General features: G+C 37.5%; 1 protein-coding gene and 1 pseudogene across 2 annotated transcripts in view; one reads left to right on the forward strand and one right to left on the reverse strand.

Moving 5' to 3' along the window:
• NDFIP2 (Nedd4 family interacting protein 2) overlaps positions 1-15,103 on the reverse strand; it is a gene marked incomplete at its 5' end in the record, with an annotated part of 53,220 nt that extends 38,117 nt beyond the window's left edge. The window contains one exon of the mRNA XM_081130700.1: positions 14,816-15,103. Coding sequence (XP_080986826.1) covers positions 14,816-15,103 — 288 coding nt within the window. The remainder of the gene's footprint in view (positions 1-14,815) is intronic.
• LOC308552860 (large ribosomal subunit protein mL42 pseudogene) lies at positions 5,038-5,461 on the forward strand (annotated as a pseudogene). The gene has a single exon. The product of its transcript is annotated as a large ribosomal subunit protein mL42 pseudogene (transcript).
• Positions 15,104-26,470: the final 11,367 nt, after the last annotated feature.

Below are 26,470 nucleotides of genomic sequence, written 5' to 3' on the forward strand. Positions count from 1 at the left end.
AGAAGCTAAGAACAGAATCCTCAAGCGAAACTAAATACAGTAATACCATTACTAAGACATGCTGTTGTTGATGATTCATCCAGGAAGCATAGCAAATGCCAAGATGCCATCGCAGGCAACAGTTAAAGGGCTCATTCATCAAAGTATTATATGCCAAAGCAAACCCTGCAAAGTTGGCTGATAAAAATATACACATAATCTGAATAACTTTATAATATCAGAAGCCAAAAACACACAAACATTCTCTCTCAAAAAGTTTGCAATCATGTGCCCCTACATATATTCCTGTATAAATAATATTTATATATTTTTTGTTCCTGTATAAATAACGCTTATTCTCATATTACAAGGATCACTATATAATGCCACATTTCTAAAGGTACTAGTCAATACTAAAACACTGTTACACCAAAGTTTTCCACAAAACTTAACATGACAGGCATTTTCTAGTAAAAATTTACAGATGTGAATTCCATTACTGCACTGATTTGCACTAGAAGTAAAGATGCACAAGACAAAAATATGTTATAATTTGTGCCTTTGAAGGAACCCAAGCAAAATTACTATCCAGAGAGAAGCTGAGTAGGTAGTTTTCCAAGGTACTTAAATTCCAATTGTCAGCACACATACTAAAACAAATCTACCAAGTAGTTTTGGAGGAGAAAAAACCCTGGTAATCTAAATTTTTAACTTTACATTTTGAAAGACAATTCTGCTTTAAAGAGAAACCTTTAGTTCACACAATTAAAACACTGATAAAGGCTTGAAAGTATCTCATTATACATTAATTTTGCTTTTAACAAGGTGAATGGAAAAAGCACTATGTATTTTATTTTATGTAAATAAAATAACAAAATACTGGCGTAACTATTTCTGAGACTATTCGATCACTAACGTGAGGCTAAGGATAAGAAGCAGACTGGTTAAGTACACAGGTGCTGCAATAAACTTCTGTATTCAAACCTAAGCTCCAGCACTTACTAACTCTGTAACCTGCCTGAGCCTCATTTTTATCATCTAAAAAATGGGGTGTATTTTCTCATATGGTTTTTGTAGAGAGTACAAAAATTAACAACTGTACATACTCAATAATAACTGACATAGTAAAAGCCAATAAATGTTAGTTGTTGTTGTTTTAAAAAAAAGCACTTTATACATATCATCTACTTAATCCCTGTAACAACCCTCTGAGGTAAGTAGGATGGAAAAAACTTTAAACAATTGAATTGACACACCTATTTAGGGGCAAAGAAAGATTCAAATTCAGGTTTTACTGTCACTAAATTCAGGCTCTTTCTATTTCAAGATACCTCCCATAAAAATGTACAGATAGTAATTTCCCCTGCCACAAGATTATCTTTATGGCTACTTCTGATGCTGTGAGTACACTACACACACATCTTTGAATCTACCCATCTACTTCTTTTCAATGCTACTCCTCTAATCCAAGCCACCATTACCCCTTACCTAAACTACTGCCATAGCTTCCTAACTAAATTGCAAACACTGACATTTGGGAGGCCCCCAATGAAAAGGGTAGCTCACCAAGAAATGACACAACAATGAAGTCCACCAATCCACAAGTCAAAAACACAGACGGCACAACTCATAGAATATAAATAGGCAGAGAAGGAACACCCAAATTAAAAACAAAACAAAACAAAAAAACTTCCAACAGGAACGAAAAGTAAACAAAAATATTTAGCATGAAAGTTAATGCAGGGAGTAGAAAAACAAAAATCTACAGTTGGCTCAAGTTCCAGACAGTGTAGGCTCCCTACAGTCCAACCCTCCCACTGACAGCAATTAGAAACTTGGAACAAAATACCAAAAAAAACTACCTGAGCATTCTGAATTTAAAAAATAAATAGGGATGTAGAAGGAAGTTAAAATTTGGACAAGCAACCCTCATAGATGAGGGTTTTCCCATTTTTTTCTTTTTGCAGCTTTGCTCTGAGGCAGAACCATAGTTGTGGAGAGGCACCGTGGCTTAGGATGCTAAAACCCCAATAGAAACCTTGCTATTTCTAGCCAGACGAAGAATGGAATGGAGACTGGGAAGCCCAAAAGCGAGGGAAAATCTCTAACCCTCGAACAATGCATGTGTAGTACTTACCCAAAACAGATTAGTAAAGGCCTAAGAAATTAAGCTTAGATTTGAACCACTGAACAGTGTGTAAGACAGTATTTGCAACCTAACCTGAGTTGACTGCCTCTAAAACAAAATATTCTCCAGACAATCATAGGACAGCACACAGAAAATCCAGGATAAAATCCGAAATTACTACAAATACAAAATACTAGGAAATATAAACCATTCTCCAGGGAAAAGGCAATCAAGAGATGCCAATTCCAAGATGACTCAGATTATAGTTACCATACAAGAATTTTAAAGCAGCTATTACTGCTGTTCCAGGAAGTAAAGCAAAATTACCTTGAAATCTATGAAATGACAGGGAATCTCAGCACAGAAATATAAAACAAACAAAAAAATTTTGGAATGAAAAAAGTGACATAAAAAGTCCAATGGATGGGATCCATAGCACAAAGATGACAGAGAAGAGAGTCAGTAAATTTCTTTTTTAAATTTTTTATTGATTGATTTGAGAGAGAGAGAGAGAGAGAGAGAGAAATTTGTTGTTCCACTTATTTATGCATTCATTGGTTGATTATTAAATGTGCCCTGACCAGGGATCAAACCCACAACCTTGGCATATCGGGATGACACTCTAACCAACTGAGCTACCTGGCTAGGGTGGGAGAGCCAGTGAATTTAAATTGACTGATAGAATTTATCCATTCTAAGAACAGAAAACGATTAAAAATTAAATAAGCAAACAAAGAGCCACATGGACTTTTTAAAAATTTAAAAGATCTAAAAAAACATGTAATGTGAGGCTCAAAGGAAACAAAAAAAGGAGATGAGAACAGGAAAAACAACAAATTGAAGAAATAATGTCCATAACTCTTCAAAGCAATATAGTAAATTTATAAATTCAACCATAGTGAGGCTAAAACAGAACAAATTCAAAGAAAACTACACCTACGCACAACATAATAAAATTTATAAAAATCAGAGATAAAGAAAATTTATTGAAAAACAATATATTACATACAGAGAAACAATGATTCAAATAACTACGGGTTTCTCAGCAGAAATCATGGTTGTCAGAGGAAAATGAAACATCTTAAAAGGCTGAGAGAGGAAAAACTCAGCCAAAAATTCTATATCCAAAATACATATCTATATACTGCAGGAAAAAAGGCAAAATAAAGACATTTCAGATGAAAGTAAGATAAGAGAACTGATTAAAAGCTGATTTACACTTTAAGAAATGGTAAAGGATCAGCCGGTGTGGCTCAGTGGTTGAGCATTAACCTATGAACCAGGAGGTCACGGTTCGATTTCCAGTCAGGGCACATGCCTGGGTTTCAGACACAGTCTCCAGTAGAGGACATACAGGAGGCAGCCAATCAATAACTCTCTCATCACTGATATTTCTATCTCTCTCTCCCTCTCCCTTCCTCTCTGAAATCAATAAAATATATGTGTGTGTGTGTGTGTGTGTGTGTGTGTATATGTGTATATATATATATATATATTTTTTTTTTTTTTTTAATTTAAAAAAATGATAAAGGCAGTTCATCAGGCTGGAAATTTTAATAAAGAGAAACTTGTTTCTTCAGGAATGAAGACAGCATAGGCAGTGACAAATGTTTAAGTAAAGAAATTTTTTCCCCCTCAAGTTTTTAAAAATATGTGTTACTATTTAAAACAAAACTTGTAACATTGTTGGGGTTTTCAATGAATGTATATTAATACATATAACATCAAGGTTGGCAGGGTAGAGACCTATATGGTTATAAAGTTCTACATTTTACATGAAGTTATATGCTAATGTTAAATATACATACCTAACTTTTCACTGTTTACTGTCCTCTTAGAGCAAGGAAAAAATAATATAAAGAGGAATAGCTAAAAAGGCAATGGAAATATTGAAAGGGGTACTGAAAAAAATTTTTTTAAATCAAATGATCCAAGAGGCCCCAGAAAAGGGTGAAAAGAGAAACAACAACAAACAAAACCAGAAAACAAATAATACAATGGCAATAACCAACCGTATCAATAATTACATTAAATAAAAACATTCCAATTAAAAGGCAGGGCTGTCAGGATGGAAAAATAAAAGCAAAACCCAACTGTATGCTACTAAGAAAGACACACTTAAAGGGTTCAGACAGGTTGTAAGTAAACAGATATGCCATGCAAAAACTAAGGCTGGAATGGCTACATTGATATTAAATAAAATAGACCTGAAGACAAAGAGCACTACCAGAGATAAAGAGGAGGCATTTCATAATAAGAGAGCCTCAAAATTTAAGAAGCAAGAAATTGAGATAACTCCACAATCATAGCAGATTTTAACACCCCTTACTCAGTAACTAATAGACTAACACAAGAACAAATGTCAGTAAAGACATAGAAGATCGAAACAATACAATGAACCAACTTGATCTGATATTTCTAAAATACTATATCCAACAATGGAAGAGTATACAAAAATATACTGGACCATAAAACAAGCTTCAATAAATTTAAAAGAAATGAGGACTGCAGTGAATGTATTCTCTTACCACAAAAGAATTAAGTTTGAAATTTTAAAAAAGATTATCTAAGAAAATTCCAACTAAATAAAAATTTAACACATTTCTAAATAATGTATGGTTCAAAGAAGAAATCACAAGAAAATTAGAAAGCATCTGTACTGAGTAACAAAAATATAAAATATCAAACTTTTCAGGACATAGCAAAAACACTATTAGAGGAATATTTATACTAGGGAAAAACTGTTACATTAGGGAAAAAAGGTCTAAAATCAAAGAACAAAGGTCGCACCATTAGAAGCCAGAAAATAAAAAGTATAGTGAACCAGAAAAAAAGGAAGGAAAATAGTAAATAAATAATGTAAAAGCTAAGATCAGTAAAATAGAACAGAGATATTTAACAAAGCCACCTGATAAGCATCTTGATTCACCATGGCAGTATTAGCAGTGAAATGGGGATATCAAACAGAGCTATCTTTAAACATTTACTTCCAATTCAAAATGGAGCCTTATATTGTGTTTGTCATAAATCCACATATTCTTCTCTTCCTGATGACTATAATTGCAAAGTAGAGCTTGCTTTGACATCTGATGGCGGAACGACAGTTTGCTACCACCCTTCTGTGGACATTCCACATGCACACACGAAACCTATCCCTGGCCAGGTCCTGGGCGTAATCATGAAGAAACACAGGATCAAGCACTGAAAACCAGATTAGAAGAAGGAGATGAACAGTTTGAGCAGGCACCCGTGATAGAACTCAGCAAAATATTCTTTACTACTAAGCACTGTTGGTATCCTTGTGGACAGCATCACAGACGTCATAAGAAACTGAATCCTCCAAAAGACAGATGATATTGAGGTTTTCAGTAATCAAACAGAAATGCTATCCTGTGTCTCATTTGCCATTTAAGAAAATGCAATCAGGTATATTCACTACTATGCTATATAGTAAAATAGTAATAAAATGTCTTTTCATCTTAAAAAAATAATATCAACATTCTATAAGTTAGGCAAGACAGTTACTTTTACATAATAGAACTGTAGAAAACTGTTCACTTTATAAACATAAGATATTATACCAGTAACCTCATGCACTCTTGTAATCATTCAGAAAAGGCATTCATTTATTTCTTCAATAGTACTATTTACTACGCACCTATAATGGGCCCACAACTATACTACATACTATTATAAACAAGACAGATCTAAGCCCTACTTCCCAGTGAGCTTACAAAATACATACCATGGAAGAAGGACTATGACCACGATGAGTGTACAGTGTTAAAAGAACACAAAACTTGGTGCTAAAGGGTAGGAAATGGAGGAGGGGAGGCAGAAGGTGAGGAAAGGTCTCTGGGAGAAAAGAGCATCTAAACAGACCTAAATAAAGAATAGACATTAGTGGGGGGGGGGGGGGGGGAGGAGATGGGAATACTATGCTCAAAAGCCTGAAGGCAAGAGAGACCATGATCTAAAGTGGAGGGTGGAGAAGGGCCAGGCAAGAGAACGTGTTACAGTTCACAAGAAAGAAGGACTTATAGTGCCCTGGCCGCACGGCTCAGTTGGCTGGGAGTCTAGTGCAGCAAAAGGCTGCTGGTTCTATTCTGGTCAGGGCTCATGCCTGGGTTGGGAGCTCAATCCCAGGTAACGGGGAGTGTAAGAGGTAGCTGATCGATGTTTCCCTCTCTCCCTCTCCCTTCCCCTCTCTCTCTAAAAAATTTTTTAAAGAAGTATTATAGCTCAGGTGCGGTGCAATAACAAATCAAGCAGGGATGAGATAAACAGAGGCTCATGTTGTTCTCTAAAGGTTACAAACAAAAACTTAAAACGGTCTCAAATATTATTTCAAGACCCTGCTCTTTTTGGGGAAAACACACAAAAAAGTCACACTGATATAAATTTAAGTTCCACCCAAGTGAGAACAAATGTTCTATAAAAACTGTCATTCACTATTGGATTTCTTCAGTCCAACATCCAACAGGCTACAAGTCCTTAGAGCCTCACCATTAGTAAAGGGGTAAAACCATCCAGTTTATTTCCTTAGTCTCAAAGCCTCTGCCAAACAGCACAATTTCTTTACATAGTATAATGGGTCATTCTGGAGAAACATTATAGACAAACTAAACCACAGCAAATTCTTAAACTTTTCAAATATTACATTGTTCATGTTCAAACAAATCTTAAGAGCAAGCAAGTCAAAACCTTGAAATAATCTGATAGTAAGTCTTAAGAGTACTGCAACATTTCCCAATTTGCATTTGGCACGTCTTTAACAAGAATTTTACCCACACCTTAATTCCAGGTAGGTGATCAAACTTTTGAAGAAACCTTAACAAAATGGCATGAAAACATAGATATAGGATGATTTACAATCGCATGGTAGGCAGGCTACTCTTGATTACAATGTCTTGTCAGTAAATTTACATTGAATAAATGTAAGGAGAATGTATTCCATAGTTATTTAAACTTAAGATTAAATGTGCTCATATGTGTAATGCACTTAGTAATTTTCAGCATATTCCTGACATAGCGCCAAGTCATTATTGTTCTATTACTGCTAGACTAGGTATTGATATAATGTATTACTTATTCCATCAACCTGCTTCATTTTCTTTAAACCATTTATTCAACTGCCTTTCCTCCAACAAAGTATGAGCCATGAGACAAGAACTTAACTGTCCTGTTCACCAGCACCTAAAACAGAATTTGGTATATAGAGCTACTTCATAAATTATATGTTAAGTGAATAAATAACTCATAGGACCTTTGCTCCATAGTTAATGGTGTCTCAAAACTTCTCCCAGCCCTGCCGGTGTGGCTCAGTCGTTGAGTGTCGGCCCATGAACCAAGAGTTCACAGTTGTATTCCCAGTCAGGGCACATGCTGGGGTTGGGGGGCTCAATCTCCAATAGGCGGCATGCAGGAGGCAACAGATCGATGGCTCTCATCACTCATGATTCTATCTCTCTCCCCCCCCTTCCTTCCTCTCTGAAATCAATAAAAACATATTTTAAAAAATTCTCCCATACCTTATCTTAAGCATAAATCTGACAAGAGGCACTCAAAATATAAAATAAGCATATAAACTATCTATAATGTTGTATTATTATGATATAATGCCAATGGATTTACTTGTAACTGAGCAAATATTACACTATTACTACATCTTGTACAGCTCAAATATGCCTACGTGGCAGCGTTTGACTCAGCATCATTCGGGTGTACTGATGCAGTTTACTCATTCATGTATTTTTTTTTAATGAACTCAATTAATCAAATCAATGACATACTTACAGTTAATATCACTACACACACAGAAACAGCCTGAGAAACTTTAATCTGGGGTCCACTCAAAAACAAATTACCTTGGCAACACAAATTAACATAATACTAGTCTTCAAACTATGGAAACGTAGTATAAAACACAGCAGGAGTGTGAATTTCCTTAATTAGTTTTTTAAAAGTTTAAAACCTATTTTAAAAATGAAATAGAAATCAAGACAGTCACAGAACCCTGAAGCACCTGTGAGAAAAAGTTTAGAAATAGACATAGAAAAAGGTAATTCAGTATAACAAGTTCTCTAATATGGTGATTTTCAGTTTTCCCTCTGCTTTGATATTGACGACAGATGCAAGAAACTCACCATGTCTTCCTCTTCCAATTACGGTTTCATAGGAGTTTTTACATTAAAGAACATGGCTTTATGAGGCAAACAAACTAGAAGGGTGTGGTACAGAACTTTAGATGAGAAATAAAGTGGGGGGAAAATACAGGAAAGAGAAAATACATTATGGTTGAAGAACTAATAATAAGTAGGTCCTGCGGGACTCCATCAGTTAGTGCATAAAAATTAAGGGGGGGGAGGGGCAGCAAGAATTGCTAAGATCTGGCACTGTACAATATAAGAAGGTCAATTCAAGGAACATGTATGTGTAGAACAGAAATTTATACCTCAAAAATCCAGTAAGTCCACAAAAATGGCTAAAATTAAAAATACTCACTATACCAAAATTCTGGAAAGGTGGTGGAGCAACCAAAACTTTCATTCAGTGTTGACAGAAATGAAAAATGATGCAACTACTTTGGGGAAAAGTCTAGTGACTTCTTATAAAATTAAATATACACCTACCCTATTGCCCAGTAATTCTACACAAGAGAAATAAAAACATGTCCACAAAAAATCTAAGAATATTCCTAACAATTTTATCCATAACAGCCAAAAACTGAAACCACCCAAATGTCCATCAACTGAGCAATGGATAAACAAACCGCAGTACAGTCATACAACTTAGACAATAAAATACTATTCAGCAATAAAAAAAGGATGAGCTACAGATATACACAATAACATGGATCAATCTCCAAAACTTCATGCAGAGTGAAAGAAGCTTTGCAGACAATATGCTATATGATTTTAGTATAGACAAAACTAATCTGAAGTGAAAAAAAATCAGAATAACGATCACGTAGGGGGTGAAATTGAAAGGTAGGGGTCACAAGGGAGCCTTCCAGGGCGACAGTAATGTTCTATATGGGGGGATCAGTAAACTTTCTGTAAGGGGTAGAATAGCAACTACTGATTCAGGCCTTGTGTACTCTGCCTTAAATACTCATTTCTGTGACTGTGAATGAATAGGTATGGCTGTGTTACACTGAAACTTTATTTACAAAAACAAAAGTTGGAACTTAGTTTGCTGATTCCTTCTCTGTATTCTGAAAGTCGTTTGGGTTACTCAGATCTATGCATATGTCAAACTCATCCAATAGGCCATGTAAGATTTATGCATTTCACTATACGTCAATTTTACGCCAAAGAAAAAGAACCATAAACAAATATTAAACTCTAGGCTAATAATAAGCATTCAGTTACAGTGAGGTACACTAACATCTGCAATTTACTGTGAAAGCATCAAAAAATAAGAGAAAGTAGCAGATATACAGTAACACAAATATATAAACTGTTAGTAACTGTAGACCCTACTTGGTAACTGTACAAGTTTTTCAACTTTTTCTATATATTTTAAAGATTTAATATTAAATATAGGGAATGGGGGAATTCAATAAGAGGCCACTAATATGATTCATGCAGTGCAAATGAAAGATACACTGGAGGATGGTCAGATGAAGGAAGAAAGTGGTAAGTAGGCTATTACAATAGTCCATGCCATAGAAAGCATCAACATTTAAGAAGTACAAAGTAAGTTCAAGAAAAGTCAAAGAAGAGTAGAAAGTTTCCTCATACCAGCAATAAGAAAGGAGTTTTGAGGAAAAAGTTCAAAGTGTCAATGTAATAAAAATGAAGCAAAACAAGAACTGAAAAGTATCTATGATATTAAGCAATGGGCAACCCTGATATGTAAAAGAGGTGTGGTAAGAATATAAACCAGATAAAGAACATTGATAAATTCAAAGGAGACAAACAAGTGAAGATCAAAGGAACTGAGCTGTGCCAAGAAAAGAAGGCAATAACTAGAGATCATACGGTAAAAGACTGCAATACTTCTTTAAAATGGAAAAGTAAATTCTGCACCTAAAAATCAACATTTATTATCTCATCCAGAACATGTTCTATTGGGCAAGGCCTGAGTGTCCCTGCACATTCTTGTTGAGTGTGACAGTCTGTGAAGCTTATCTATTTCCTGATACTGAGTGGAGTAACATAGGCAACAAAGAAGGTCAAGGTTACAATACGTAATTGCCCTCCCAGGGAAAGGTGAACTAGCTTGTTTGTTGTTTGCTACAATGTTTTCTGCTTGCTAAAAAGTGCCAGACCCTTGCTCCTGAGTTCCTCAGATGTGACCCATTAGTGCCTCCATCTAGAGCAGGGGTAGGGAACATGCGGCCAGCCTGTGTATCATTTGGTCTGGCCCTGCCAAAGCTACCACAGGAGGGACTCAAAATTTAATAAATCTAGGAGCTTTTTTCATAGCTAATTTTAAGTTGATAATTTTGTATGGCCTTCGAATGGTGTTATAAATACCCAAATGCAGAAATATCCAAAAAACCCTTGGCTGAAAAAAGGCTCCCTACCCCTGATCTAAGACCCATCACCCTTATGGGTCTTGGTGGCAAGGAAAACCTACACAAATGTGCTGATGATCATGCAGCTTGCTGTGCTGTGAGTAATAATGTCATATGTTTCTGACCTGGGGAGTTTCCTGTTTTCTGCCAGCAACCATGAAGCATTAACATACTAACTTATTAGCTTGTAAATACGGTAAAATAAAATAAGACTTTTCAGTTCTTGATATGAACAACAAAGAAAAAGCTGATATTGAGTTTGCTAAGTAAACCAAGAGACATAAAGATGGTCAGCAAAAATTGAAATATTTTTAATATTTTATAGTTTATTTACTTTACATTATTCATAATATTTATTTTTCATGTACCAGTCTCTATACTGTATCATATACAGATATAGATGATAGATAGATAGATAGATAGATAGATAGATAGATAGATAGATAGATAGATAGATAGATGGATGATAGATAGATATACACACACACATTACATTATATAACTCTCATAATAATCCTAAGGAAGCCAAGGGCTCACAAATTGTAAAAAGCACATCCTAAATATAAGCCCAGATGACTTTAACACACTTTTTTTAACCATTAATAGTAAACCTCCTTCCCAGCTGATTTACCAAAGGTAACTAATTCTCCAGATAAAACAGCAAAGTATCTAGGTCATCACAATATGAATACTTCATTATGTTCACAGAAAACTAACATTTTGGAAATGTTAATATAATCTTAAATTTTTCTTTAAAAATCTGTGGCCAATGCCCGGCCAGGCGTGGCTCAGCGGTTAAGCGTCGACCTAGGATCCAGGCAATCGGGGTTCGATTCCCGGTCAGGGCACATGCCCGGGTTGCGGGCTCAATCAATGACTCTCATCATTGATGTTTCTATCTCTCTCTCTCTTCCTCTCCTTTCCTCACTCTGAAATCAATAAAGATATATTTAAAAAAAAAAAAAATCTGTGGCCAAGGTTTAGGGAGAGCTAGGTTAAACAAATCCAAACCATCATATTTACTTCAGAATTTCTCATGGTTTTAATATGCAAATATATGTTTTATTATGCTAACATGTTACAAATCTTCTAAGATTATTTTCATCATTCTGGAATATACTTTGGGAAACTACTGCTACAATCAACATACAGTGCCAATTTAACTTTTACACAGAATACCTTTGAAATCTTCGTAGTTATCTTATTATAGGCACATAATCCTTTAAAACACAAAACATCCAAGTTAGAATGTGACCTAACAGCTTCAAGCCATGTCAACTCTTCATAGTTTGTTTGGCAACACTGCTCATTTCCTATCAAACAAAACTGAATTTCCCATAACACAATGAAACTACCTATCATACCTGGCTTTTTCTGAAAGTAGATAGGTAACAATCAAGGCTTTTTGTAGCTCTACACTGCTATCCACTGTTTTACTTAACAAAATTCAGACCCATTTAACATTGGAAGGGAAGAGACCACAGAAATAGCAGTTTCCACGTAAAACTTGTGCAGTGGTTAATGGTAGTAAGTCATTCTGATGATCCTGGGCATCAATGCTAACTTCCCAATATGGAAAGCTAAATTTTAACTGTATCAATAAGTGATAAATTAACACTGCATACCATTTCACCCCTAAGCATGCGTGCCTGTCTCCAATGTTACAACTGAAATTGTTTACTGCTCAAGTTTATTAATCTTTCCAGAGTTTAAAAAAACAAAACAGCCCAGCCGGGTTGTTTTGGCTCAGTGGTTGAGCATCGACCTAGGATCCAAGAGATTGAGGTTTGATTCCTGGTCAGGGCGTATGCCCGGGTTGTGGGCTCTGTTCTCTGGTTGGAGGCGTGCAGGAGGCAGCTCTCATCTTTGATGTTTCAACTCTCTCTCCCTCTTTGTTCCTCTCTCTCAAGTCAATAAAGATATATTTAAAACAAAACAAAACACAATTGAGCTAAAGGCAGCCATACAAGTTGTATGGTCATCATATAAGCTACAGCTGCAGGTTGGTCCCTACATAACAGGCTGCTGGAAACCAATTCAGCTGCTTCTCTGGCATGTACCTAGATATAGTTACTGATCAGACCATTTTCAATAAAACCAGATGAAATTACTATGTAATAACAGGAATTAAAATTCAAATTTAAACTATGCTAAGATTCTCAACACTCCGCCTTAAAAGGAAAACAAATGGATGTCATCCTGCCTATTTAAGGTGCCTAGTACCTTTAGAACTGATTTCTGTCCTCTGCTCTGACGAAATGCCTCCACCCATTCAAAGTCCATGCAGGACACATCTCCAGTTTGGGGGGAAAAAACCACACACACACAAAAAAAACCCACAATAAATACGGTATCGTCCACTTATTTTGAAAGGAATTGTGGGGGGAGGGGGGAAGCCTTAAAACTGAAAAAGCAAATTTCAGTATTTTGGTGTGGGAAACTTTATAAAATTAATAATTAAGTCAAGTCTTAACTAACCATAACCATTGAAAGCAAATGTGACAATATGATAAATTATTTTAATGCACACCTACATCAATTAACAATGTTTTGAGTAGCGACTTGTGTATGAGAACATGGTCAATTCTGATAAGCAAAATCCCCAAAGAGAAAGAATTCAAATCAGCTAATGCCACTGAAGAAAACAAAGAGGAACAGGAAGGAAAAGAGATTACAAAAAGAAATACGTACCACTGGCAATACTATTCAATATTTATCTACTGCATTTTATTTTTGCTAATGTCTGCAAAAATAAGAATGCCTTTTTAAAAAAATAAAATAAAACCACCAAACCCATATACACTGACAACTTGAAAAATGTCTTAGATATTGGCAGAAATATTTTCCAAACTGCCCTGGGGGGAAAAAAACAAACTGATAAATTTCCAAAGAATTCAGAATATGAACCATTTGGAGGTTTTACAGGATGTAAAACAGATGAAACGGAAGCACCGCGAGCTTTTATCTTAGAAAATTGCAAACTTACATACATTGGGATTTCATCTTTCAGTGGCCTTCAGATTTGCCAAAACGCATTTATTAGCTGAAATTCTTAGTTCACAACTAAGTTTCACATATGCAAATAGACTTAAAAAGTGAAATCTCCACCTACATATACATTTGTAAAATGTCACCAACAGTACTATTAATTGTACCATCAGCGTATTAATTAATGTTTTTCTCCTCTCCCTCAGCAAAACAGGTTCAACTAAATAAATTACTACCTCAAGGTTTACAGAATAACATGCTACTTAGCTACAACGAAATAGCCAACTATTGCTGAGTGCGTTTTTTAAATAGGGTTTACAACAGGAATCTCCAATGGCACCACCAGAACACTAGAGGGGAAACTATATTAGAAAACTTGACACTGAAAGTACAGATGAACGCTTTTCACTCATTTCCACACACAAAGGTTTATATGGTTAAACCGGAAAACCGTGCATTTAATGAAAAACAATTTTTCTAACACAATTAGCATTTTTCTAGTAAAACTTCCTGTTTCTCCACCCAGGAAAAAAAAAGGGAAGGGGGGTGGATAGAGAAAAAAAAAAAAATACACAGTCACTTTTAGTACTAACAAAAAGAACAAAATGACAAGGTTAACTAGAGTTCAGAGGCCAGATCAGCACCGCGACGACTGCCCACAGCTGCCCAACTTCCAAGCCCACATTCCTGGCGCGGCCCACAGCCGAGCGCACCGCGCCGAGCGCACGTCCCCTCCCCTCCCCCACCCCACCCCGGCGATGACGCCAACGCCCCTCGGGCAGGTACGCGAGCTCAGCCCCATTCCAGCAGACAATCAGGTGGAATGTCTCAGAAGTGGCTGGGCCTGGGGATGAGGAAATGACCGAGGACGCGAGAGGACATAAGAGAGAGACAGGTTTAGATGGAGGGCATGTTTCACGGCGGTGGAGAGGGTGCGGGTGAGGGGCGGGGCGCGACGCAGCGAGACGACGAGCAGCGAGTGGGGAGGAAGGGTCTCGGAGGAGAGCAGAGACGGGCTCTACGGCAGCGGTGAAGGAAGCAGGTCCGGCCAGAAGAGGGACGGGAAGATTAAAAAGCCGACACGTCCTCTCCGGGAGTAATCTGGGGAAGGGGACTCTGGGGGCGACAGCGGGAGACAGTCCCAGGGCCCCCGGAGGCGCAGGAGGCCGGGGCGGGGTCGGGGGCCAGGAACTCACCACCTGGTAGCGGCCAGTCCCGGGCTGGTGATGGTCCATCCTGCCCGGTTCGGGATCCGGCTTCTGAGCCGGCGAGTCCCCGAGGTGCTCAGCCCCCTCGGCCAACCCCCTAGACGACGTCGCCGCCGGAGCCCTAGCGCCTCTGTTTCTGCCGCCGCGGTCACCCGGACCGGCCGCTTCACTTCCTGTCGCAGCCGCAGCAGCCGCGGAGAACTCCGCGTCAGCAGCCGCCGGGGGAAGCGCCGGCGCGCCGCGCGCGCTACTGAGCATGCTCGGACGGCCGCGCATGCCTGCTGGGGACTGCGGCGGGCCCGCGGCGGGGCGGGGCGGGGCGGGGCGGGCGGCGGGGGCGGCGGCTGGGTGGGAGGAGATGGAAAACTAAGACAAGTCCCGGGGTGCTGTCTAGGTTGTCATCCTGTCGGGAGTGGGCGATGGCAAAAGGACCGGGGGCGGGGGGAAGCGCGGCCCTTGATTGGTCTTTTCGAGCAGGCAGAGGCTGGTGCGCTGTCACACCACGCGCGGACAGATGTCGCCTTCCCGGAGCACCTGGAGACGGGCTGCCCGTGCGCCGGCGCTGCCGCTTGTCCCTCACCCAGCCTAGGCCGGCGCAGGGAGATCCGGCTCTCGGACATTTCTAAAACGCTCATTCAAAATCATTAGTGAGAGAGGAGAGGGGTTTGAAAATATTTTGTTTCTGTGTTGGCAGTAAAAGGTCTTGAAGAACCCAACAAGGACTCTTCCGCCATAGGCGTCTCTCTCTCCCCAAGAAAAGAGGCCTCTAGAGCCCTAGGATGCTGAGAGGATACAAGAAAGTAAGATAGTACTCTTTTGTGGTTACAGGTCAACAGTTTGGAAGAGTTGAACAGCAAGGAATCACTTTGCAACATTGTAAGACACTCAGTATCAGGTTAACCACACATAACCTATGTCAACATAAGAAATGTTCAAACTTGTGGAAAATTTTTATGAGAGTTTATCTGAGCGGGCCTGACAACATAGGCCAGGGAGCAAGATCTCAAGTGCTCCGGAAAATAACAGCTCTTATTATGCCTTTGATATTAAGGAGGGAACATAAAGCAAGGTGGGGATTGGATTACAGGATAGTTAATGAAATTATTTGCTCTCTTAAGGGTTAATACCCCCTTTGAAGGGTATTACTTCTGGTAATTACTACTAGATGCACAAGAACAATGGACAGAGCTGGCTTAAAACCTTTCACTGAAGTCATATGCCTGGGATATGACTACCCACCATGACCTGCCCAGTTAGGAATTTATGACCAGGTCACCCTGTGAGGTTACTTTCCACAGAACCCTTTTTTTTTCATCCACACCTAGTGTGTGTGTATCTCCCACAGGGCACAGAGCATGTTTCTCTATGGGGTGGAAGAGTATGGTGAGCAATGTAAAGTACCTTTTAACCCAAAGACCTGCTTTCTATATCCTGAAAACTCTGATCCCACATGATCTGGCCCAGCTATCTTTTTTTACTTTAACTCCTGATCACCAGAGGGGTTTCCTGGAGTAAAGAAGGCCAGTGGATGAGCCTGATTAGCTAGTTAAAATAGCAAAAATACAATAAAGACAAACTTACTGAGAGATCAACAACTAAAAAGTTTAAGCCTTCCTGGTAGTTTTATTCAAAGTGTTCATTTCTTCCTATTTTTGCCATTTTAACACACCTAGTGGTAGAGAGCATTAATAGGCTAACAATATGAAGAGGTAATAATATATTTAAATTTTTAAAAACTTGCCTTCTTTCAAGCTTCAAACATACTTCGAAGTGTAAGATAAACATGACATTTTATTGTATTACTGTACAAGAGCTCACCCTCACAATTTCACCCCAAATGGTATCACCTTTCAGTGATCAAAACAGCCACTGATTTTTAAAAAATTATTAAGAAAGATAAAAAATAAAAAAGAGCATAAATCATCTTGGAAACAACAACAGCCAATTTCAGCAAAATGAAATTAGACTCCTCCATCGATTATGGTCTACACAGTTCATTTGGAACTTAATTTTATATGTGCTTTCATTTTCATTAATCATTTATACGTCCATTTGTTTTTCAAATAGACCGCTGCTCAGGGCAGGGGCCATTTTTTACACCTTGCTCACCCATAACAGTACAGAGAACATAATGGTGAAAATCAAAGACCTGACCAAAAGCAGGCATGCTGAACCCTGTTAGAGTTATAGATTCTTTCATTTATACTCTCCTCCCAAGTTTTGTGAACGTTTCGCTAATCTAGAGAGCAGGTAACAAAATTCAGCCAGAAAGCATTTTTTCCCAGGTGAGAAGAAAAAGAAAGAGGGGGGGAGAGAAGTAAACTAATAGCTAACAGGCACTGAGCCCTTCCCAAGCCAGAGGCTGTGTGTGTTATATCATTTCATCATCACAATAACTCCATGACGTCGGCACAATTGTAATCCTTGTTTAAAAAATCAGGAAATTGAGGCACTGAGGGTTCAGGAACCTGTCCAAAGCCAAATCACTAGTAACTGTTGACACTCCAGAGCCTCCACTATATTGAGCACTATGCTATAAGACACGCCGCACCCCCCCTCCCCCGCCCTACTCACTGAAAACCCTTGTTTCTTTCTGTCCATCACTACTGTGGAACTTGTACAGAACACAAAAATAAAGATAGTGATACATCAAAAAGAGCAAATCTGACACTCTTAAATTCCACCTTCTTGATCCTTATGAAATAAATGATTCTCATCATTTCCCAAAGAGCCATTCTGAGCTCCTTTTGCCCTTTAAAAAAAAAAATAATAATCTTTATTGATTTCAGGGAGAGGAAGAGAGAGATAGAAACATCAATGATGAGAAAGTCATCATTGATTGGCTACCTCCTGCACGCTCCTGGCTCCCGACTGGGGATCGAGCCTGCAACCCCGAGCACATGCCCTGACCAGGAATCGAACCTCCATCTCCTGGATCCTAGGTCAATGCTCACCTGCTGAGCCACGCCCGGCCATGCCCTTTTGCCCATTTCTTAGCTAAGGCAGTTTGACCTGTAATGGGCCATCACAAGCAGAGGCCCTGAGTTGTCCCACTAGAAGCAACTTATTTGGGATGAAATGGGAGTAAGCATATTATTATCATTTTAGAGGCCTTAAGCAACATCCAATATTTTTCATCCCTAATCTGTTGGTGGTGACAACTCTAGTTACCTAAGGAATTGATGGTGCTGTACCACTCTACCCAAGTGGGATTTTAGAATTTTAGTGCTCTTCACTAACAGCTCTTGTTTTGGCCTAATTAATATTCATCTCCAAATACACAGACACCAAAATTTTCCTAGTGCCATCCTACAGTACTGGGGCAGACATGGAATAAGCAGCCTGGAATCCCTGTCAAGAAAGCACACTGCCCAGCATCAAGGAGTGTGATTAACCAACAAACTCCAGGTGTTTTGTAAGGGTTCATTTAGCTTTCAACCTGAGGTGGTGCTATTTTCAGGGTAGCACTTGTCCATTCACTGAATAGGTGTGGTACAGGCCTACCCACTTTTGCCTGATGTGGGACCCCTTTAAGGGGCAATCTATTCTTCAGAGCTCCCCACTGAACGGGCAGAGACTTTGTCAGCTCTGTATATCATGATAACTCTCCCCTCCCACACCTTTTTACTTTCACAGATGTTATCTCCCCAATAAATCTCTTAAATTCATAACTTTATGTCAGCATCTGCTTCCTGGAGAATCCAACCTAGACAAGTACCAAGATGTAAAGTGATAGAACATTGTTAATTTTATCAAAATTGTATTAAATAACTACAAATATTCTTTCACATGATTGATGTTTCATCTCCAGAATAACCCTCAGTACCTTCCATTGTTACTATTTTCTCATGGGACATGTATCTTCAGCTTCCCACTAAGAATAACTTTGATGTTCTGTACAGTGATGCCATCAGGTCACAGAGTCCTCTTTGCTTGGGGCATGCTTCCCACTGGGAGTCCCTCCTACCTTCCCAGAAGCAGAGTCATTCCCTCCAGAAGTAAACTGATTTCTTGTCATCCTCCATGTTCTCTTCTAACCAGGTATGCTAAGCTGCATATACATCCACCAGATTCTTTGTTGAGATTCCCATTAGTTAAAGAGCAGTGGACACTCCATTGCCTGCAGATGGCCATATACACAGTCCTAAATCATGGGCAAATGCTCCATATTTTTCTTTTTTAGTTGTGGTGGTTTTTTTAATCACTTCCTGTACAACATAGAACATGCAACCTAGAACTACTCAAGTAGTCTTGATGGTTACTGTGACCAAAGGTCCTAATAGTTCATTGCATTTGGATTATGTATGAGTTAGTATATTTACCTAGAGAATGATTGAAAAGAGGTAAAATTACATTATCTGAAGATTTTTATCTCTACCTAATAAAAATTCAGTAGCCATTATTTTCTATACATTAAATTCTAAAGTATATTTAGAAAATGCAAGAAACATTTATTTTAATAAATGAAAATAAGCGTACTTATTACTCCAAAGTTTTATCTCTATTACCATTTTTGTGGATCTTTTAAGCAGTTTGTAGACTTGAACTTCAATTTAGCTTCACATGATCTTATTTCAGTGGTTCTGAGATTTCTGTCATCTGTTCAGCTCTATAATTTTAGAGAGGAAATCTAATGTGACCAATTTGACAATCTGGTATCTACTTCCTTTCCTCCTTTTTGTTCTCTACCAGTGTATTAGAAGAATCTAAAATATAGATGGGTTTTTTTGTTTGTTTCTTTTAAATCAATCAGGGTTCAGCCAAAAACAGAACCAACAGAAATTATGTATCAAGAAGTTTATTGTAGGCTTTTCCTCTCAGGAGCACGCCCACACCTTTTCAGTCCTTTGCTTCTTCCCTCCCCCAGGGACGTTATCTTTGCCTTTCCCTCTCCTAAGCTCCAAGGGCCCTCCTCTGGCTTCTGTAACTTGTTTCCTGAACCTACACAGTTCAGCTGGCTCACTTCCACCTTTGCAACTTTCTCAATAAACGTTCTGTTAAAACTTGGAAGAAAAAAAAAATTGCAAGGAATTGGCTTATGCTGTTATGGGGACTGGCTAGGCAAGTCCAAAGTCCATAGCACGGGCCACTGCAACTCTAGAAGAGTTCTAGAAGCTGCTGTTTAAAAGCAGAATTTCTTCTTCCTCAGGGAAGCCTCAATTCTGCTCTCAAGGCCTTTCAGTGGATTAAATCAGGCCCACCCAGATCATAGAGGAATCTCCTCTATAATCAGTGAAATGATTTTGGATTTAAATCATGCCTACAAGATATCTTCACAACTGGGAGTGGAGTAGGGGGGTGGAGGGATTGAACAAAAAAAGAAGAAAAAAAAAGAAAGAACTCATGGACAGGAACAACAGTGGTGACTGTGAGGGTGGTGGTGGAAAGGGTATAGGGAGAATAAGTGGTGACGAAAAAAAAACAAAAGGAAAGGGGGAAAGATATCTTCACAGCAGCCTTTATTCACACTCTGTTGTGTGAATATACCATCCTTTTTAAAACATGTTTTACTGAAAATGTACACCTGATGGACATTTTCATTGTTTTTAGTTTAGGGCTTGTATTAGTTTCCTAGGGCTGCTGTAACAAAGAACCACAAACTGAGTGGCCTAAGCAACAGAAACTGATTATCTTTTAGTTCTGGAGGCTAGAAGACAGAGACCAAGTGTCAACAGGGTTGGTCCCTTTGGAGGGGTGTGAGGAAGAATCTGTTCCACCTCTTCCCTAGCTTCTGGTAGTTTTCTGTCAATCTTTGCTGTTCCTTGGCTCGTAGAAGGATTGCCCTGATCTCTGCTTGCATCTTCACATGGCAGTCTCCTTGTGTGCATGTCTGTTCCAAATTTTCCTTCTAAAAGATCACTAGACATATCAGATTAGGTCCCCACCCTACTTCAGTATGACCTCATCTTAACTAATAACATCTGCAACAACCCTATTTCCAAGTAAGGCCACAGTCTGAGATAGGACCTCAATATATTAATTGGGGGTGATAATTTAACCCATAACAGGGCTATTGTGAACAGTATTGCTAAGAATATTCTTACACATGTTTTGGTGAATATATGTACTCATCTCTGAGTACATATCCTACAAATGGATATGCTGGATTGTAGAGTGTGTATATGTCCAGCTTTAGCAGATTCTGCCAGTTTTCCAAAATGGTTGTATCAATTTTCCCTCCCATCATTAGTGTACGAGAATTCCAGTTGTGCCACAACCTCGCAGGCATTTAATATCATGTCTTTTTTATTTCAGCCATTATGATGGGAATGTAGTTGTATCTTTCTCTGATTTCAGTTTGGATTTTCCTGTTGACTAATAAAGTTAGACTTCTTTTCATATCTTTATTATCTGGAGATCATCATGGCCTACTGTACATTTACCTATTTTTCTCTTGAATTGCCTTTAATTTTCTTGGATTTGCAACAACTCATTATTTTCCCAGAAATAATGAGTCCTTTGTCAAATAGGTAGGTAGGTAGATAGATATCCATTTAATATTTCTCTTTTTTTAAATGTTTTTAATTGATTTTAGAGAAAAAGGAAAGGAGAGGGAGAGAGAAATAGAAACTTATATGGGAGAGAAACATCAACATCGATTGGCTGCCTCCTGCACATTCGCTCCAGGGGATCGATCCACAGCCAGGGCATGTGCCTTGACTGGGAATCAAACCACTGAGCCACACTGATCAGGCTACTTCTTTTTATTTTATTTTTTTAAGAGAGAATTTTTATGCATTTATTTGAGCCAAAATGGTGACATATGCTGGGAAATGTGGTCCCCATATGCTCAAATGTTCACACTTCTTTTTCTTTTCTTTAAAAATATTTTTTAAATTTATTGTTATGAGATAGAGAGAGAGAAAGAGAGAGAGAGAATCATTAATTTGTTGTTACACTTATTTATGCATTCATTGGTTGATTCTTATATGTGCCCTGACCGGGGATCAAACCTGCAACCTTGGTGTATCAGGATGACGTTCTAACCTACTGAGCACCCAGCCAGGGCCCCCTTTCATACATCTTGACATTAGAAACCAGGCTTTGGGCAAATGGACTAATTTGTTTCACTTTCTGCCTCCTTCTCTTATGCATGTGTTTAAAATGCCAAAGGCAGAGAGGGAAAATCATATTCTAAAATAAGAACAGGAGAAATAAATTGTAGGACTATACATCAGAATCTGGTCATTTAAAATACGTTTTTCAAATCAGACCTTTTCAGAGAATGAGAGTGTGCATGTTTGTCCACACAAGTGTCAGTCTCTCTCTCTCTCTGTCTTTTCCTTTCAACATTCCCATCAGAAGGCTTTAGCCATTTGGCCTGCTCATCTCTCTTCTGAGCTAACTTACCCTGCCTTGGAGAGCTGGCTGCAGAGGAGTATAGGATGAGTCCACTTGTGTACTCTCTGCAAGTAGTGAATACAAGATCTTGCAGAGAGTAGGCCCTTATTACTGATTTGTTGCCCCTATAACTGATTGAAGCTGTCATTTCATTGCTATGCAATAGATGCCTAGCATCCAAGACAAGGATGCTGTCTTGTTTTTTAAGAATTTTTAATATCAACAAGGATACATTTCAAGAGGTAATAGAAGTAGCATACTTTGTAAATGAAGTTTAGGAAATCTCTAAGAGTTCTCCATGACATTTTCCCTGATATACTCTAAATGTAAGTAGAACTAGGTCTGACCACTTAAATGACATCTCATTAATAATCTTCCCACTTGCATTTATTATTACAGATGAAGTCTTTTATGATCTTCAACCATGTATTGGTTCTGTAATATCCTTTTTAAATAATATCCTTTATTAAGGCTGAGTAATATGTAATACATTTTGTTTATCCATTCACCTATAGGTTATTTCCACCTGGATTATTTTATTTAATCTTTATAATTCCCACCCCTGGTAGACCTGAATTTGAAAGCTGGCTCTGTAGTTTACCAACCCTGGCCAAGCTGAATTTTTCTTTGCATATTAATTTCATCATTTGTAAAATTAAAACAAAATCACCCACCTCACTGTGCTGGAATGAGGATTTAATAAGATAACAAAATACCTAGTATAGTGCCTGCCATATGGTAGGTATTCAATAAACGGCAACTAGTAACATAATGATTCATGTTTATAGTAGACAATTCAAGAGTCTGTTTCATACCTTTCAGGAGAGTCTGGAAAAATGTATATAATATATCTCCTGCTTCCTGAAAAGTCATTTTAGGTCATATATATGTGTCAGATTGAAAAGATATATTTGGCTTCTAGAGTACTGAAATCAATGGACAACAAGAATCATTTGTGAAACATGTATGTTTTTATTCCACCCACAACCTATTTGCCAACCTCAGAGAGTTTGAAATGTCAGTCCAAAGAGTTTAGTTTTATGGGGAACCAGTGATTTTTCTCTTCAAGGGAAAAAAGTTTAATTTTATTTATCTGACAAATAAGAAAAATCATATCGTCAAGAAATATGAGCTTAATAACTTATGGAAACAAAAGCATCTTCAGACTTAACTAAGACCAATGTAATTCTCAGGGTGAGCATCCGGGAAAGTATATGACCAAACTTCTCAGGAGAATTTTTAATGAAGTTTTTATAAAATCCAGATTTTAGATTGTCTCTTATATAAAATATTAATATAAACAATATAGAACTTTTAAATATGCTTTATAATTTTAATAGCTAAATTTTTATAATAAACATTTTTCTGATTATAGAAATTTTGTAAATACAAAAAAAGAGACAAAAGATTTATTTTCTGGTCTTTTTTCCTAAGCATAGTTTTTTGGGACCTGGAGAAGTGAACATAGTGAATGATATTTGATTTTATAACTTTTTTTCATTTAACCTTATAATACAATACCTACATAGGATTTTTTCCAAAGTGATGAAAAATTCTTTATTAACACATTGCAAAGGGCAAAAATAGCAAAGCAATTAAGAATGTGGACTTAAGCCATATTTCTGGATTCAAATCCCAGTCCCAGCAGTTAATAGCATAAACTTGAGTAAGTTACTTCTTCTCTGTGTCTTAGTTTCTTCGTTGAAAAATGGGAATATTAATAGTGTACCTATCTGATAGGGTGATATAAGGATTAAATGTGTTAATCTTAACACATTAAACATATAAAATTACTGAATAGATATAACATGCTTTAATAGTGTCTCAAATGCTAAGCATTCCAGTAATAGTAGTAGTAGTAGCTATTAAAAATCCTTAAGATGGCACTCTACTGAAATACTAAAACAAGACACATATATAACAATTGACTACACTTAAAGTCTGTAACATTATTTATAGACAAATTATTATGCTATCTCAGTTTAAATTTTAACATCTATAAAGTATATCAGGTCAAGTAGTATGAGTTCTAATTCAAATTTTTAATTTATGTACTAACTTTGTGATTTTATTTTTCACTTGTCAGAGGGATATATATCTTCACTGAAAAACATAACTTGTCAGATTTTCTAATAAAAAGTGCTTAAAAATGCAAATGAAAATTATTGATTTTCATTTCACCGGCCAGGGCAGACATGGAATGTTTCCATCACTCTGCCCTGGCCGGTGGTTAGAGCGTCGGCCTGAGGACTGAAGTATCTCGGGTTTGATTCCTGTCAAGGGCATGTACCTCGGTTGCAGGCTGCGTGTTTGAGAGGCAGCCAATCCATGTGTCTCTCTCACATCAATGTTTCTCTCTCTCTCTCAAGAGTAATGTGCTTCTGCTCCAATTTCATTCAACTATTATGCAATATTTAGTAATTTAATTTTTTTCTAATATAATCTAAATTTTATATCATTTGAGAACTAGATCAATCATCTCTGTAAGGATCAAATGCAAGAAAAGCAATATGTGAGTGTGGTATATACATTTTATTTAACATTTTTCTTTTCTGCATTAACTGAAAAGCTCCTCTCACGATACTTAACAAATGTTATCTTTTAATTTTTTTAAAATATATTTTTATTGATTTTAGAGAAAGAGGAAGGAGAGGGAGAGAGAGAGAAACATTGATGTCAGAGAGAAACATCAATCAGTTGCCTTCCGTAGGAAACTCGGACATGTGCCCTGACCAGGAATAGAAACGGTGACCTTTCAGTGCACAGGATGACATTCAACCAACTGATCCATACCAGCCAGGACAATGTTATCTTTTTAAACACTTAATAATTTAACATTAAACACAGCTTTAAAAACTTTTTATAATGAAAAATCACAATTTGCTAAAAATGGAGACTAATATGATAAACCTCCCTGAATCCATCACCCAGTTTCAACAATTATCAATTGATAGCCAATCTTTTTTCATCTAAAAATCTACCTGCTCTCACCGCCTACCCTCCATTGAATTAGTTTGAAGCTAATCTTTCACATAAATTTTATTTTGTCTTTAGTTTAGTAGTTATCTGTAAAAGATAAGAATTCTTTTTTAAACATAACCACAATATCCGTTATCATCTCTTAAAAAAAAATCCACCTATCAGTAATTCTTAATATTATCAAATTATAGTCCTTAAACAAACAAACAAAAGAAACAAGTTAGTTTTTCTGACTTTTACATCAAATTTCAAGGTTAGAAAGCACATGTGATATTGTCATCAATTCAAGGTCACTGAACATTTTGTGTCAGAAACACTATAGATCAATATTCAGGAAATGAGAGCAGTGTGTTTTATCTATTATTTGCTAACAACAAAACAAAGCTTTATAAATAGACTGAAAATTAATCAATAGAAACAAAAGTACTTAAGCTATCAAATTATTCCAAGTAGGCCAAATAATCCTAAAATATAAACTAGTTACTCCCTCACACCCATTAGGGTGGCTACTATAAAAAACAAAAACAACAACAAAAAAACAACCCAGAAAATAAATGTTGGTGAGGATATAAAGAAATTGGAACCCTTCTGCACCTTTGATGGAAATGTAAAACGGCACGGCCACTGTAGAAAGCAGTATGGTCGTTCTTCAAAAAATTAAAAATAGAATTACCATATGATTCAGCAATTCCACTTCTGGGTATATACTCAAAAGGATTGAAAGCAGGGTCTCAAAGAGATATTTGTACGCCCATGTTCAGGCAGCATATTCCAACTAGCTAAAACATGGGAGCAACCAAGTGTCCTTGGAAGGAGGACCAGATAAGCAAAATGTGGTGTAAAAATACAACGGAGTATTATATGCCTTAAAAAGAAAGTAAATTCTGACATAGGTTACAACATGGATGGACACTGTGCTAAGTGAAATAAATCAGTCACAAAAAGACCAACACGGTATGATTCCACTTATATGAAGTACTTAAGTGTGTGGATTATGGCCTAATACTTAGTGTTAAGGTTGAAGTTTACTATGCAAGTGCTCTTCATTTATTGATATTTGCAAGCAAGACTTACTGTCAGCAGCAGACAGGGCATGGACACATGCTCATACATGGCAAAAACTATAAGCAAGAATTGATTAGCCTGTAACTGCAAGCTGCTTCTTGCCTAGCTCTCCTCCTGTCCCATTTCCAGAAACAGCCCCCTTCACCTCTGACTCAGATACAGCATTTCCTAGCAGTGAATCATGTTAGGTTTTTGTTACCCAGATCTGAAAAATCTTAATCATTTCTCTTACACTACCCTAGCTACCCTGATATTAGC

Source organism: Miniopterus schreibersii (assembly GCF_964146895.1).
Source record: "Miniopterus schreibersii genome assembly, chromosome: 2".
Classification (NCBI taxonomy): Eukaryota; Metazoa; Chordata; class Mammalia; order Chiroptera; family Miniopteridae; genus Miniopterus; species Miniopterus schreibersii.